Raw genomic sequence first — 16,866 nt, forward strand, 5'->3', positions numbered from 1 at the left:
TTTGCTCGCTCGCTGCTCGTCCGTTACTTATTCGTCATGCAGATCGACTAGTGAGCAAAAATGTAGGAATAAATCATATCCGTTTAACGTAAAATAAGTAAACATGCAGCGATCCACGCTCACAGTTTAACAAGACCGCAGGATTCCAGTGATCCACAAAGCTGCGGCTTTCTTCGCCTATTTATCAAATCACGCATTGTTACTGTTATGCAGGTGCTTAATGAAGTAGAAGTATTTGGGCAGACAAAATGTTTGTTGTGTCAAAATGACGCACATCTTCGCTCTTGCCCATGCCCAATATGACATTGACATTTCCTTTCAAGACCGTGCGCTACAAAGCACGTCTTCAAAATAAAAATATTATTAAAACATGGCAAAATCATTACGTAGCAGATGGAAGCGAAAATGCCGTGCGATCAAACGTGAGCGGTATGCTGTAAAGGAGCTTGCTAGACTGAAGAAGATGCTTGGTATAAAAGAGGAAGAAAAAGTTACAGAAAGTGAGGTTATGGAATCTGACCAAGTGATATTCCTAGACGCTGGTGAAATTGGCAAAAAAAAGGGTAAATCCAAAAAACCTGTTCAAGAAGACCCAGAAGACGTCGAAATGAGTTCTGATGACGAAAAAATTGAGGTTGAAGGTGATAATGGTAAAAAGCGTGTCTTCAGTTCAAAAACCTTGAAAGATCAAAATGGACAGTACCCGATTTGGCTACATAAGAGAAAAATTGCGAAGTTAAATAGAGTCGGCAAGAAGAATACAAAAAAGAAAATAAAGAAGCGCAGGAAATAGTTGTAAGTGAAAGAAATAAAATATAGTTTCAATAGATAGTTCTTTTATTAATAACATTAAGTTCTAAGTCATAAATACATTTTGCCAAGTGGTAAGATGTTAAATAATTTTATCAACAGATCCTTTAGTTACAACCTTTAAACAATTACAGATTTGTTCAATAAAAAAAATGTTATGAAATCAGATCCAGCAGTAACAACACCAAAGATTAAAATTACGATTGAAACTCAATTCCTGCAGACTGTGATTCTATTATGTATTATGCTATTGTGTTGTTATTATATATATTGTGATATTTAATCGCTTTCATATCTCCATGCTCACAATGATAACTCTGGTCTGGCCAGAGTAGCTTGCCAGGCCAACTTATCTATACATTTTATGTTATTATATCTATATATGTTAATCTATACATTCAATACTACAAGCTAGATAAGTCCCCCATGAGGCTGACATAGTGCAGAAAGAAAACAAAAAAAACCAAGACTTGTTTGCAAATCAACACATGAAATTATTGTGAAAAAAATTCCCAAACAATGCACATCTAAACTAAAATATTTCTATGGCATGGCAGAAACTATATGACAGTAGTGTTTCAGTAACAATAAACTATTATTTAGCACTTGTATGAAAATAAACATTATTAGTTAATAAAAATTTCCCTAACTTAATATTTTGAAAAACAAAGGTTTTTACGCAAAATCTATGTTGTTATCCTTACAACCGCCAAAGTTGAATAAATATGATGACGTTGACTTTAAAAAGAAGTTGTAAAGTCTGTGACTGTCTATATGAACGCAATAAACTCAAAAACTGCCTGACAGATTTTTGTAAGTTTCACCAATAGATAGTGTGGTTCCTGAAGATTATGTATGAATGAATGAATAAATAAAGATGGTTCCAGTGTGTATTTTAGTGTTTTTAACCGAGCGGAGCTGGAATGGGCTGCTAATATTATAACAAAGCAGATTAACACCTTTCATCTAAACATCATAAGCCGTTCCCCGTATCATAGCTTTATCCAATTCTGTGGTGTGCGACAGCCCAGTGATGTGCCGCATGAGGAACGGAGACGCCATCACAATGTTGCAGATGGTGCAGTAGTGGATATTATTGTTCAACTGGAATTAAAAAGTTTGAGAATTTCATTAAATACGCAATTCTAAACATCTAAATTAGAATGTATAAGTTATGTTATGTTTGTAAACACCAGATGGTTGATCAGTCCGACCATTCATGTATATTCTATGATACAAATTTTGATGAAATTATTCGATTTAGTCATATAGATCTATTAACCTTTCTTATCAAGTTTTCACCAAATTCGTCCATGTGAGGGTAGGCGCGCAAACGTTCCTTGTGACTTGCAGAATCGATGTGATTATCCTTATATTTTTCATCCAACTCCATGTCCGTCCCGCAGAAAACACATTTAAACATCTCTCTAGCTTTTACTATCCCCTGATAAGCATTGGCAGACACGACAAGCTTCCTGTTGTCTTTCAAAGTTACTACAACATTTTTATAGTCTTCGGCGACTGTTTGAGAAAAATCTTGCAGTTTGCCGGACAATTTTGGCTGGCGTAAAGCGGGTATGGCCATTGTATACCTTAATTTATAATTTCTTTCAGTAAAGGAAATCTTAGTTGCTTTAAAAACAACTGTAAAAATTGCTCGCGAAAGGTAGTTAAGTAAAAGTTTTTAAAATGATGAAATCATAGACAACATAGATAAAGATTTGACGATGTAGTGACATTTCTTTACTTTTTTCGTTTAAACTCGCACCGCACCACGATTGGGTAGATGGTATTTTTGTTCGTAAATCTACAACAATATAGAAAAATGGCGCTTTTTGCCTCCATTGACAATGTTTGTGTACCTTAGTTGTACCAGTAGCCATCTGCTGAGCTTTGCGTAATATGCCCTATTCCTTGCTACCTCTACTATTTCATTAATCTATAGGTAGCTACCATGGATTTAGTAAGTACTACACCTACGGAGTATATACCTATCTAATCTGTATCTAAGTAGATCTGTAATTAACAGGACATGAGAAACCAAAACCATTATTTTGTTTAGTTTATTCATATGGAAGGGCAAAGAGATCTAAGCCCTGCAGCCATCGTCTGGAGTTTTAAAGGAAAAAGGAAGGATTTAGTAGATTATCCTGAAAATGATACACCATTTCAGGTTATATTCTGCATTAATTGGTCAACTGTGGTCATATAAACTGATATAAATTTGATTTTGACTGAAGATCTTACCTGTATGAAGTCCAAGTTTTTTTTTTATCTTAAAAACGATTTTTCCCAATATAATTCTTCCCATTTTTACCCGAATATGCTAATACATTGTTGTATATTTTCACAAACAAATGCTTACATAATGAAAGGATTAATAAAGTACTCTAAAATAAACGTTTAATCGACATAGCAAAAGGCGGCAAAGCTTTTGTGTACCTAACATACAGTGCTGCACTCTGGCGGGATAAATGTGCAGTAATACTCCCTATTAGTAGGTACTCCGTCATAATTATTATATCCATGTCTTGAACATATTACAATGTTCTTATAACTAACCTACGATTACATCTACATTTCTAATATGTGTCCTACGACATGCGAAAGTCTATCACGCTTTTACAGCTATCACTGAACCAATTTTGATAGCAGGTATCCTGGTACATTTATACCCTGATAGATAAAGATAAAGCATACTTTATGCGTGCTTTAACCTAAAGTATTTTTTGCATATAGTAGGCTCTATTTTATGAATAGAGACTACAGAATCATATCGAGTTCTCAATAAAGTTCTGTGATAGAAAGGCGTTTTGCGTTTATAAATAAATTTATTTTTTCATATATTTTTTATGTTGTCCAGAGCATAATGTATGTTCTTGTTTAAGTGGGATAGGATTTATTGAATGATAACAAAAAATCGAAACATAAGTAAGTAGGTACTGTACTTTATTTTCATATTTACAATTACTTACATCGAACTATGATCTATACATACATATATAATAAAATTGTAAATGGGTTATGTAACTACTGGGAATTTCACGTCTGTATAATCACTGGCTCGGCAATGTCCTAGAGATAACTGTCTCCTACATCCACACTCGCCTACGGCTCTTGTGACACTGATGTAGTGACATCATCTACTAGACACACGAGACAGTGTATGTAGGTTCACATACACTACAGGCTGTCTGTACATAAGAGATATTAAATAACAATATTCATGGGGGTCTTTATGGGACTACAAAACAGGGACCGAACAAGCCGTTCGTTCGCTTAATCCTTTGAAAAGCTTTCCCATATTCTTGTGTAACCTGTTCAATGGCTAACCCAATCCAATGACTATCCCATATGGTGAGGCTAACCCTTTCAAAGGATTTCCCATATGATATGGCTAACTCTTTCGAAGGGGTAACCCGTTCGTTATAGCGCTTACTCTGTTTGGCTTTCCCTTTAAATGCCTGCAGGGGGAGAGGGGTGTAGTTTTCATCACACCCCGCTCCTGCGCAAATTTGTGTAGCTCCGTGTGTGAAGAGCCTAAAAAACTCGAAACGACACATTGAATCGTGTAAATAATAACGCACCGCTTTAACGCACGCGCTTAGTAGGTATTTGTTGTGCATTGCAATTTATTCAAATTAAGACCGTATGGGCTGAACTTAAAGCATAAATTAGCCTGCTATCTGAACCCCTTCGTATGACTTACCTCAAAGGGTTTTGTAGTCGTTGATAATGCGCTTACCAAAGCAAATTGAACGGGTTTACAGCACCGAACGGCTTTCGAAAGCAAACCCATTCCAAAAACCCCTTCAAAACCCATGAAAAGGATAGCGGTCCGGTCCCTGTTACAAAAACGGTATTTTTTAGAATTTTTGTCTGTATGTTGGTCAGGTCATCACGCAAAAATTACTTGATGGAATTTGATGTGGTTCACAGCTGTATAGCGCATGGTGTAACTTAAAATCTGGTATAGGTTTCATCGCGATACGTTGCTTAGAACCTGAGATATTGACGATATTAATATGCGACGCACAAAATACTGAACGCGGGTGAAAAACTAGTCCCAACCTCCCAACTAATGCGAAAGTAAGTTTGTTTATCATGTTAAGTACCTCTTGACGTGTTATCTACTATGGAGAAGGACATAGGGTATTGTCCTCTTACCTTTTTTGTCGAAATACTTAAATATTTAGGTCATTAAAAATGCTATATTTTTTTTTTGTTCTTCTAAATTTTTGACAAGGCTTCAGTGCACTTTGTGTGACTATGTCAGCCTCATGGGGGATCTCTAATATAAACTTATCTAGCTTTCACAATGCTTGTCCACAAGATATAAATGGATTTAGCCACCTGTGGTGATAATGGACTGCTCAACACTACAAATATTCATAATACAAATATTCATCAACAAATATTCATCAACATTGTTTGACATTGTGTTTTATTAAACAGGCACATGATAATTGAATAAATGGTATACCTAAGTGCATATTTATTCATGTATCTATCTAATTGAAGAGCGAGGCTTTTGTCGGTGGAGTTCCTTCCATTTATCACTCTCCAAAGGTAACTCCTTCACTTCTTGATACGACACCTCACCCACTTTTTCTTTTATTTGCCTGATATAAGTATCTCTTGGTCTTCCTGGGTTCTTCATTCGACCTTTCCTTCTATATCTGATGAAGGCATCGTGTCGTAACAAGTGTTCTAATTATATAAATGTAAATAAAAATAATAAATCTTACATAATGTAACTCTAATAACTGTTTTGACCAAAATTATTCCAATGAGATCACAATAATAAATAAGTACCTATTTTTCTTAAATAGTTTTACTTAAAAACTTTCACTAAAAACCTCTTACTACATATACGTTACAATTACATATGATTAGTCTCAGATAACATAATGCCACACTATCGCGGAAAAGTTCGCCGAACACAGACTTATTCGGCATACACGTCCATTGCTGGTTATTCATTGCGGTAAATAAAATGCATTCATACAATGTACGCAACGTTGTTACATACGCATCACGATAGTGTGGAGCCAGCATAATACTTAGCAATAAGACTGTAACAATAAAACTGCGCTTGATTTCAATTCAACATTATTATGTGTATTATCGATTTCCATATCTTGAAAAATGTACAAAAAATTAACAAAATTATCGCTGAAGGTATAAAACACACACAAGTCGACTTAAGTTGTTTAGATTCACACAGCAGCACAATAGAAGTCCCTGGTTTCTACCTCAGCCGTTGAGCGTCGGAGCCCAGAATCTGTGACTTTAAATATTACCCGTCACTTCTTAATTTGAAGCAGATGTAATTGAAAATTCGATAAATAATTATTTACAATTTCAAAATACTATAATGGGATTAATTAATAAGTATTACCTGGCAACATATAAAATTAAAAACAAATGCAATATAAAACATTGCAGCAAATAGTAAAAAATCTGCAAGTCAGAGAATTGTGGATTCTTGCAGATTTCCAAACAAAATTTCATAGTCTATATAGCGGCAACTGACACAAACTGTCTATATAATTACAGTAACCTAGTTTTCTCAGTAGAATGTTCTGTCTTATGTTTAAGCAACAAGTGTGGATATGTTTCAAATTGACATATTTCACATTTAACCATCTTCTTGTACGTAGGATATAAATAACTTAAATCAATAGCCTTCATATCAACATCGTTTACTTTGATAGAGGTGTCTTTACTTAATCTCCGGATAACTAACGAATTGACACCCGTTTTATGGACTTCGATGATTGCATCCGAGTTGTGGACCTTTTCAAACCACACTTGGTTAACCTTCTTCAGTTGGTAGTACGGTGTTTTCGATATCAAATTAAAATGTGCCCGACGAATGTGGTAGCGTAAAGTAGACATGTTTAAAAAACTCTTTTTGCATACAAAACATATGTGTAATATGGTATTACTAGATCTGAAATACCACACATTAAAATATTAAGGTGCAAACTGATCAAAGTTATCAATTAATATCAGCAAAGTGACTTTAAACAGAATTTACTATAGAACTTTCAATGCTGCCTGTTATATACACATCAATTGTCTATTTTTCAATAAATAAATTTAAAGAAAAGTTAGATCTAATTTAACTAAGAGCTCATAAACATTTTTAGTTTTAAAGGACAAAAACCTTTGAGAACTGTTAACATATACAAAGTATAAGAATAAATAGCTAATATATATACCTTTATATATATAATCATAGGTGAAGACATGGTTTTTAGCCTTTAATCAATGATATCTATTCTGCTAATTAAATTAAACACATAAAGGCTGTTAATGTAATTGTACTTTTTATAATAAAACTCAACCTTAGCTAGGTACCACTTACCCCGGCTTTTTTAATTTATTCGACATCACATTCTGAATTTTAATGTCCATTTCCTTTTTATTACAATGTTTGATATGATCTAGCAATAATTTCTTATCAAGAAATTGCTTTTCTGAGCCGCAGTTGTCGCACAAAAAGTAATCATTTAAACTACTACTTAACAACAGATTTCTATGAGAAATTTGGGTTTGGGTCATATTCACAAAAGGTAGTGCTTAGTTTTCACAAATGAATAGGATATTATTTTACTATAAATCCCGCAAAAATCGCGAAGGAACCATTTTATTTTGTTGATTTTATTTTTACCGCATAATTTCCCTTTTCGACTTACGTCAGTGCTGCCAACTTTTCAAAATAGGTACGAGCCCATCTGCCAGTCAGTCAACTGCCAATTTCGTCGAAAACTTGGATGTATTACGAATATTTTTTTAGCGTCATACTTTTAAAATAAATAAATGCTATTGCCATGATATGACAGTGACATTTCATTGTTATTGATTGTTGTTGTTTTGGTTTGTTTGATTTCTCTCTTTTGGTAACTCTTTCCTAAATTCATCTTCCTTCCATTTATACCCCTTCTACTCATCTAATATTTTTTCATCATGTCCACAGTTTTAGCATAAATGGGATGAAACAAGAAGGCTCTACGATCTAACGTAAGAAATAAATTTTTATGCTGAACATGGATCAAACTAATGACATTCCAATATATGACATGGAGCGAGGCCCTGAGTACACGGACCTGGATAAGCAGAACATTCTAGCATCTATACTCAAAGAGCCTTTAGATGATAATTTGGATATAGGGTGAGATTAACTCTGGTGTCTAATAATATTATTTAATGTTGTCACATATGCATGCCAATAACTCTGACGTACCTACTTAAGTTAGCAAAACTGAATCAATTTGAAATTGAGACGCCACATTGAAATATGTCCATTAGTTTTAGTGTGTATCACACAAACTTTTAAATCTGTAATATTAGGGATTCTTTCTTCATAATATTCAATATTTTAGGGATTCTGAACGTAATGTGCTGGAAGATGAGCAGGTACTACCCTCAGATGGTGAGATTTCAGAATTGGATGAGATTGAACCAAAGAAGATGAAAGGATCAAAACCACGGATAAGATGTCATGAATGCCAAAGGTAATTTGGTGTAGTTTAACTGTATTTCACATCAATATATATATATATACATATTTTTAATCAGGACTCTGATCACAATCATAACCTGTTTTGATATACTTTTTGACAATGTACATTATGTACTTTTATATATTAGAAAAAAAAATGTAAGAAACAATAATGGCAAGCCCTTCTGTCATGATAGGCACCAACACTGTTCAAATGAGTTTATTTCGGCATTCCTTCTCAGCAGTGGTCGTTCTGAAATGCCAGTAGTTTGTAGCTTGTGAGAAATAACTATTTCATATAAAAATTAACATGAAAATGCCTAATTTCTGAATGATTTAAATTTGGTATGACTAAATTCAGAATTCTTTATTCACCCTACAATGATATAACACTTTGCGGCGTGTGGTTCCGCCCTAGAATACGACCGCTCCATATCCTCCTGTGACTAAGGGACACACAACCTAGGCAGCCTAGGCATATCATTCCTCATTGGTACCTAATATAAAACTTTTTATATACCTGTAATCCTTGAACAAAGTCCTCTGCTAAATAAAAATTTGCCGTCATTGTTTCAGGTTTACAACAGACAATGAAGAGAAGATGGTCCGTCACATCCGCAAGAACCATCAGGGCCAGAACCCCTTTCAATGCACCATGTGCGACTACACCACATACAACAAGTCTGTGTTCGAGGAGCACATTCGCGTTCACAAGGGTAGGTACAGTTGCAATCTAACAAGCATTGCTGTACTTAAGTTTGTTTCCGCCTGCAGTGACCAAAGTCCCCTTACATACATCGATAAATATAATAACTCTACAAGTATTTTTCTATGACGATCAAATAAACAAAAATAATTATATTTAAAATAACAATATTTCTGAATAAATGATTTTGATTTTGTAACCTGAAAAACGCGAGGATGAGGGAGAAAGAGAATACTTATTTAATGTGAGTACTTTCACCTGAATATTATAAAATTGAATACTGGCTACTATATTGTAACTAATTATGACACAATGAAAAATAATATTAAAAAATGCCGAGGCCTTATGACGGTGATTGAGAATCAATTGATTAATTAGTTAGCGCGGTGGGCCGTCGAGAACTGGCCGTGACGTACAGTTACGGTGGTGGGGTAATGTGACTTTTTTCGTTCTTGAAATGCGTTTCTATTGGTGCATCTGATATGTATGGGTGCATCATAAAAAAATTGTCCGAGCGAACAATTTTTTTACGAACACTTTTTTTTCAGGTATAAAACCGTTTAAGTGCTCTTTCTGCCCATACCGCAGTGCTTCCAAGAAAAACAAAAACAAACACGAACTGATCCACAGACAAAATAACCCATTGAAGTGCGACCTATGCCCCTTCATAGCCCACCATTACAGTTCCCTACAGTGCCATAAAGAGAAACACGAGAAAGGTCAATTGGATGGAAAAACTGAACTGACAGATTTGAAATGTGACGTGTGCTGTTTCGAATTCCCAACAGAGATGGCGCTACAGAGACACAAGAACAGTAAAAGCCGCGTCTGCGACGTGTGTAGTGCAACGTTTTGCTCGTCATATTATCTCAAGAAACACAAGTCTATATGTCACGATGTGCGCAATGAGATGTTTCAGTGTGCAGTGTGTGGGTGGACCGGGTCTATGAAGGTGAAAGTGTTGTTACATTTAGTACATCACCCGCGACAAGAGGTTGATGAGAGTCTGTATGATGTGTCTGTGTTGAGGAGACACGGGATCATGAAATAAGACTCTGTGTTTATTACGGAACTAATAGGTAGTTAAAATAAAATACTAGGAGCTAAGAATTAGATAATTCTATTTTTCTTTGTTCTTACAAATTGGTATACTGAAAAACAGAAATCGAATGACAGAAAAAAAAACTAGATTTGTAGTCCGCGCGCAGGAATCATATTTAAATTGTCATGTTCGATAGCCATTGGCTGCTGCGCGAGGGGTCGCGGGCGGGACGTGCCTAGTGTTGTGGTGTATTGGCGCAGACACTCTGTGCACCCCGTAATGGACACGGACGTAAATAGTAATTAAATTATTCAAAGGTTACAGTGAGATCTTTGTGTATTAATAGGTTAGAATGAAACATAAAACACGTGGCACGTCATCGCGTCTACACGTTATGTCCTTATTGCACACGACGCGTTTACAGTATGGGAAAAAGAGACAGCATGAGTGTCCTCAGTACTTAGTAACCTGCTACGTGTTTGTATTTTTCGTGGTGGCTTCTGGTTAGTTAATTATCTTCAAGGTAGGATATAATAAGGAACAACTTATTGTACATTACAGTTCTTATTTTTTTTTACCTTATTTATTTTTTCTTAATTTGTGATCATTTTTGTGTAAGACGGCCAGTGTGTTGTATCTACAGATCATGTATTAGAATTTAGTTAGGTCGAAGTACTTACTAAATCCATGGTGCAGATGTATATAATATACAATGTGACCTGTGTATACCACAGACAATGCGATCCAAACAAATAATATTAGTGTCTAATTCATATTGTAGTTGAAAGAAAACGTCATTTGTATCAAGTCCATTTAGAAAAAAGTATTTATCAGAATTTAAGTTTTTAAGGTTATAAGATTTTAAGTGATAAATAAATGTGTTTTTTTTTATTAAACAGCTTTGTTTTATTGCACAAAATACAATATATATGCCGACTTAAAGCTAAAAGCATTACCTATCTAACAGTCAACCTTTGTGTCATACAGAGAATGCTGATATTCGATTCGATGAAAGAAAGAAAATAAAATCACACAATCACATCTGAAAATCGTATGAATATGAAACTAACACAAATATTGTATTAAAACTACTTACTTAAATAAAAATACATGGTTGACATGAATCAATTATTTTTATTAATAGGCAATCATACAGTCGAATACAATCAAGTCATTCCATTATGATTTTGTACCTTGTAATAATTTTCATTCAAAGCGCACAAAGCATAGTTTATATGAACGTTAATTTTGAGAACAAAACTGAAGTATACATGTACAAAATGTATGTTAAAGTAGTGTGTGAAAGTAGGGGGCGGATCTGTCAAGTTAGCCACAAAAGTGTGTGTGCTGTCAGAAAAAGAAACAACACGTTGGAGTATAAGGATTTTGAGAATTCTTGTCAAGTTTTCATGCACAATTTTTGTGATCAACCCGGACAGGGTAAGACCCATTTATTTATTCATTCATTGCTACAAACCAAAGTTTATAACGTGCGCCCGTTCGTGACTTATTATTATCGATATCTCGGGTTCTAAGCGACGTGTGGCGATGAAATCTACACCAGATTTTAAGTTCGACCATCCAAATCCATTCAGTTTTTGCGTGATGCGCATAACAAACATACGGACAGACAAAAATCTGATTTTTTTTTTAAACTGTAAAGTGTTTGTGAATTCTAACAAGTAAAAAATGTGTATAAAAATAATTTTAGCATTATTGGGTGTTATTTTTATATTTTACAGAATATTACATAGTGACTACTGGTAAATGCGATACTTACTTGCAAACTAGAAGAAATGAAGATGATCACGACAATCAAGAAGCTGAAGAAAATAAAGAAGACAAAACAACAGATGGAAATGACGAAGTTACAGAAGAAAATAACCAAATAACTGAAGGAAATGGCCAAGTTAATGAAGGAAACGACGAAGTTACAGAAGGAAATGATCAAGTAACTGAAGGAAACGAAGTTACAGAAGTAAATGATCAAGTAACTGAAGGAAACGAAGTTACAGAAGCAAATGATCAAGTAACTGAAGGAAACGACGATGTTACAAAAGGAAACATCGAAGTTAAAGAAGTAAATGGCGAAGAAAATGATGCCAATGCTGAAACAACAATAGCTGTTGAAGAATATATAACTGACAGTAAGATATTTACAATAATTCCATATTCGATTATATTTATACATCTAACCAAATTCATACCTATAAAAATATATATAATTTTGTAAATTTAATAAACCGTGCGTGATTATTTAGTCGAATTAATCATGTTATTAATAACATTATAAATTTTTGTAATCTGTGACAACTAATATGGTATCCCCAGTTAAAAGATTAAGTACTCATTGTTGGCCCTTTATTATTATACTAGCTGCGCCGCGGGGCTTTGCTGTGCAATAAAGTGTAAATAAAATTTTCAGGCGTCGACTCCACAAAGGCCTATTTGAGAAAAGCTACCACAAAAAAAGCTGTAGCTGCTAAAGCTACGACAAAAAAGACTGCAGCACCAAAAGCTACAACGAAAAAAGCTGCAGCACCAAAAGCTACAACGAAAAAAGGTGCGACTAAAAAAGGCGCAACAAAAAAAGGCACGACTACGAAAAAAGCAACGACAAAAACTCCAAAAAAAAGGAAATTGACCAAGAAAGATAAGAGCAAGTTTGTGCCTTTGTATGAAGTGGACACGGCCTTTGACGACCATATTTGTCCGTTGTCCTGTCCGGACACATATTTGCCAGTCTGCGTGAGCGCCAATAGGGGGAATGGGATGTATTTTAAGTTTTTTACCTTCGTTAACCATTGTAGTGGAGACTTGTACTACTGTAAGAACCCAGATGGTAAGATTTAAACTTGTTTTTTTGGTATTACGATAATATTAAGTGTAAATAAAGACTATATAACAAGACTATATAAAGTACATAGTAGTTCGCCGCCAAGTTAGACCTCGCGAACACAATATTTTTTTACAAGATTGTGAATATTACTGAAGCGACTTAAAAGTTTTCAACTTACAAATTCTATTGACAGATTCCACATACCTTGTAACGCACATAACGGCGCAGTGGTAAAGTGCTTGTCTCTGAACCGAGAGGTCCCGGATTCGATCCCCGGTCGAGCCATGATGGAAAATGATCTTTTTCTGATTGGCCCGGGTCTTGCATGTTTATCTATATAAGTATATGTTATAAAATATAATATCGTTGAGTTAGTATACCATAACACAAGTCTCGAACTTACTTTGGGACTAGCTCAATATGTGTAATTTGTCCTAATATATTTATTTTTTATTATTTTATTTATTTTAAATTTCATCAAAATCAGACCAACGGTTCAAAAGTTATCGCGTTTCAAACATATATACTTACATACAAAAAATGTATTTTTGTCCCCCAGTCGATTTATAGACACATGATAAAAGTTCCTCTCCTTCATAAACTTGTAGTAGTCTTGAAAAACATGTGAGATTATTATTTTTTAAGTAGCTACATCATGCCCTACTGCTGGGCAAAAGCCTTCCCATTCTTTCCATGTAGATATGTCTCTGGTCTTTTCCATACATCTTTTGCCGAAATTTCTAAACTAATCTTTTGTCAGATTCTTAGATTAAGAAAAACTAGTACTTACCATAAATTCTGTAGTCAGATGTAAACATTTTTATTTATTTATCCTATATGTATTGTCTATGGTCAATAGAAAAAAAAAGCCCCACCTCTATAATATTGTAACTGTATATCACAGCCAGACTTCCTGGTGTCCCACCGTACCGAACTCACTATAAACTGTCACAATATATAGGGGTAGTAACAATTTATGCACTTATCTATTGAGTCGATTCGAAGTGAGACGCAGCGAACCGAGGGCGAAGTGCGGGATTGCTTTTTCACTTCTCACCATCGAATCGATTCGATTTGTGACGCAGCGAACCAATGGCATTGAGACGTGGTTGTCGTTGCGTCACAGTGGCGCACTGTGATTGGTTCGCTGCGACGCGATGGTGACACGTAAATGCGAGTCGCACGACGCACATTGTACATTTCGATTGGGATGTATATAAACTGTATACATAAACTGAGCTCCGACACGGCTCTTTATGGAAATTGTTTGCAGTTTTGTGAGATTAACGAATGTGAGTCAACGTGTTTAGGATGATAACATTGTATTTCTCTAAGAATTTATTGTATGTGACTATTTTCTCTTAATAAATACTTTAAAAGAATACATATTGTGTACCGTGGTAAGTATTTAGCTAAATAATTTAAATACATAGCGTAATGAATAGGACAACGTATTTACCATTGTGTATTTAATTGACATTACATTATTATGAGCCGTTAATTGTCCCACAGTTGGACAATTACCTTTTTCTCTCCATAGACATACACATTATTTATCACACCAGTTTTTTAGAATTCGCCCCCGCTCCAGACGAGAGCGTAGAAGACGTGAATGCTTCCAAACTTGGCTGGTCGTACTGCGGTGCTTCAAGGTAAATACCATTTTACAAAATAAATAAAAACTCTTTCACCCACAACACACAAATATAAACTACTTGCGACCTTGACCCGGCTTCACACGAAGTAATTTATGTATGTATAAACTATCGGGAATAAACTGTTTAAATAAAAGTGGCAAAGTGCTGGCCTCTGAACCGAGAGGTCCCGGGTACGATCCCCGGTCGGGTCATGATGGAAAATGATCTTTTTCTGATTGACCCGAGTCTAGGATGTTTATCTATATATGTATATGTTATAGGATATAGTATCGTTGAGTTAGTATCTCATAACACAAGTCTCGAACTTATTATGGGGGTAGCTCAATCTGTGTGATTTGTCCTAATATATCGGAACGGAATTTCATATGGTTTAAATAAATAAATAATTATTTAAACCTGTATGAAATTCCGTTCCGTGGTTCAAAAGAATAAAGCTTCGAAACGAGCTAACATAAAACACGCATACGTTCTCTTTTTTTAACACGATGCGTACACGATATGAGAAAAAGAGACAGTATGTCGACGTTAGTAACCCGCCACATGTTTTATGTTTGGTGTGGTAGGCCTTCTTATGACCGCGGAGTTTTATACTAGGTATGTATGTAGTTCATTCGTTCATTCAATATTACATTCATTCATTGGAGTTCCTTGTTTTCTCGTAATTTATCCTTGTGCTTTGGCATAATATGTCTAAGTCATAATTAACTTTTAGGTTAGGTTATGCTTCAAATAGATTACGCTATATCTTGCTGTAGTACAATTTTGATGTTTATAAATAGAGACCTATTGTTTTGTGTGTTTTTTTTTAAATGTATACAGATATCTGCAATTCGCGCGATTCTCTGAATCGATATCATCACTGGGCTACTACGGCTGGCTGTCTGGAGACCAGAAGTACTCTCACATCATGGAGCCTCACGAACGTCGGCCCGGCTATGGATAGCGACTTCATATTTTTTAACTCAAAAATATGTATATTAATGTTGATTTGTATTAGCGCGTTAATATCTGGGGGGCTACCATGAAACATAAAACACGTAGTACGTCATTGCGTCCACACGAAAAGAGACAGAATGTGGACGTTAGTAACGTGCTACGTGTTTTTGTTTCGTAGTAAGATCTTTGATCCTTTTCGATCTAGCAGTCTCGTTTTGAAAAAAAAGTCTATGTTCTTTAACGCTATTACTTACTTGTTTCTTCGTAATAGTGTGTTAATGCTTGTAAAGTTTTATTCAATCCTAAATATATGACTGAAATAAATATATTATATCATAACACACCATAGCTTTTTAATTATGCCAAAAAAATTAAACTCTTAATATTAAATTACAATTTAATATTATCATTTATACCAAAGTTATTGAGGTGTGCGTTTATCCCAAAATATCATATATATCGACGACCTCTGTGGCGCAGTGGTAAAGTTCTTGCCACTGGACCGAGAGGTCCCGGGTTCGATCCCCGGTCGGGTCATGATGGAAAATGATCTTTTTCTGATTGGCCCGGGTCTTGGATGTTTATCTATATGTGTATTTGTTATAAAATATAGTATCGCTGAGTTAGTATCCCATAGCACAAGTCTCGAACTTACTTTGGGGCTAGCTCAATCTGTGTGATTTGTCCTGGTAATTTTATTTATTTATCAATGTATTTATGGACGTATTTTGAAACTCCAATTATTCCAATTCATAGTTTATCGTGTTCTCTCGCTCTCGCGTGCAATGACCCCGGCATAGGCAATAAATAAATAAGTAAAAAAGAATTGCCTGAATTTATCAATGAATATCGACTTTGTGTGAACCGCTGCACTGAGCCTACCTTTACTATGAAGCGTAGTAGTCAGGTGGCGCGCTCTAAGCATTATAACCAATTATTATAGATTTTTTGGATAAATTTTGGATTTCGATTTTTTTATGTTTTTTTATGTTGCCTATGCACATATTATCTGTAATAGGTACTGATAGACCCATTTTATTTTTTGCCGTAGTTAAAATTTTACGGTGCATAGTTATTTGTAACTAATACATGAAATAAAAAGTCATGTAAACAACTTTTGACTTTTCACGTTTTATTATTCAGATTTTCCAAAAATACAGTAAGTATATACGAACATTATAATTGTATAACAGTTTATTTCGATATAACAATCATAAGACGAAATATCATCTTGAAATGTCATTGACATTTAAGTAATAATTTAATATAACTATTCGGAAGAACATTTGCAGTCAGTAAATATACATTTGCACTCCGTTTCATACATATTATGCGGGGGAAAGCAATTGGCTATTCTCCAACCAG

General features: G+C 34.8%; 4 protein-coding genes across 8 annotated transcripts; 3 read left to right on the forward strand and 1 right to left on the reverse strand.

Moving 5' to 3' along the window:
- The first annotated feature begins 295 nt into the window (after positions 1 to 295).
- LOC128682303 (uncharacterized protein) lies at positions 296 to 827 on the forward strand. Its single transcript, XM_053766944.2, has one exon. It carries the CDS (start codon positions 371 to 373, stop codon positions 791 to 793), a length of 423 nt encoding a protein of 140 aa, XP_053622919.1. The 5' UTR covers positions 296 to 370; the 3' UTR covers positions 794 to 827.
- Positions 817 to 2,530, reverse strand: LOC128682301 (uncharacterized). The gene is made up of 2 exons (XM_053766943.2): positions 2,093 to 2,530; positions 817 to 1,914 (listed from the first exon to the last, which is right to left on the reverse strand). The coding sequence occupies exons 1-2, from the start codon at positions 2,393 to 2,395 to the stop codon at positions 1,777 to 1,779; spliced, it is 441 nt and encodes a 146-aa protein (XP_053622918.1). The 5' UTR covers positions 2,396 to 2,530; the 3' UTR covers positions 817 to 1,776.
- Positions 2,531 to 7,318: 4,788 nt separating this feature from the next.
- Positions 7,319 to 10,964, forward strand: LOC128682297 (zinc finger protein 64-like). Of its 3 annotated transcripts, none has more exons than XM_053766939.2 (5): positions 7,319 to 7,391; positions 7,796 to 7,990; positions 8,202 to 8,333; positions 8,897 to 9,036; positions 9,575 to 10,964. In XM_053766939.2, the coding sequence occupies exons 2-5, from the start codon at positions 7,857 to 7,859 to the stop codon at positions 10,075 to 10,077; spliced, it is 909 nt and encodes a 302-aa protein (XP_053622914.1). In that variant the 5' UTR covers positions 7,319 to 7,391; positions 7,796 to 7,856; the 3' UTR covers positions 10,078 to 10,964. The 3 variants fall into 3 exon arrangements, with proteins under 3 accessions (XP_053622914.1, XP_053622913.1, XP_053622912.1); XM_053766938.1 differs by lacking the exon at positions 7,319 to 7,391 and adding an exon at positions 7,402 to 7,541; XM_053766937.2 differs by lacking the exon at positions 7,319 to 7,391 and adding an exon at positions 7,669 to 7,718.
- Positions 10,965 to 11,097: 133 nt separating this feature from the next.
- LOC128682293 (SAFB-like transcription modulator) lies at positions 11,098 to 15,813 on the forward strand. Of its 3 annotated transcripts, none has more exons than XR_008406107.2 (5): positions 11,098 to 11,508; positions 11,811 to 12,215; positions 12,494 to 12,910; positions 14,473 to 14,559; positions 15,385 to 15,407. XR_008406107.2 is itself a non-coding variant. In XM_053766933.1 (5 exons), the coding sequence occupies exons 1-5, from the start codon at positions 11,250 to 11,252 to the stop codon at positions 15,506 to 15,508; spliced, it is 1,284 nt and encodes a 427-aa protein (XP_053622908.1). In that variant the 5' UTR covers positions 11,098 to 11,249; the 3' UTR covers positions 15,509 to 15,813. The 3 variants fall into 3 exon arrangements, 2 of the variants coding, with proteins under 2 accessions (XP_053622908.1, XP_053622909.1); XM_053766933.1 differs by having other exon boundaries at positions 14,481 to 14,559; positions 15,385 to 15,813; XM_053766934.2 differs by lacking the exon at positions 15,385 to 15,407 and having other exon boundaries at positions 14,473 to 14,693.
- The last annotated feature ends 1,053 nt before the right edge of the window (positions 15,814 to 16,866 follow it).

This window comes from Plodia interpunctella, chromosome 29 (genome assembly GCF_027563975.2).
Source record: "Plodia interpunctella isolate USDA-ARS_2022_Savannah chromosome 29, ilPloInte3.2, whole genome shotgun sequence".
Taxonomy (NCBI): domain Eukaryota; kingdom Metazoa; phylum Arthropoda; class Insecta; order Lepidoptera; family Pyralidae; genus Plodia; species Plodia interpunctella.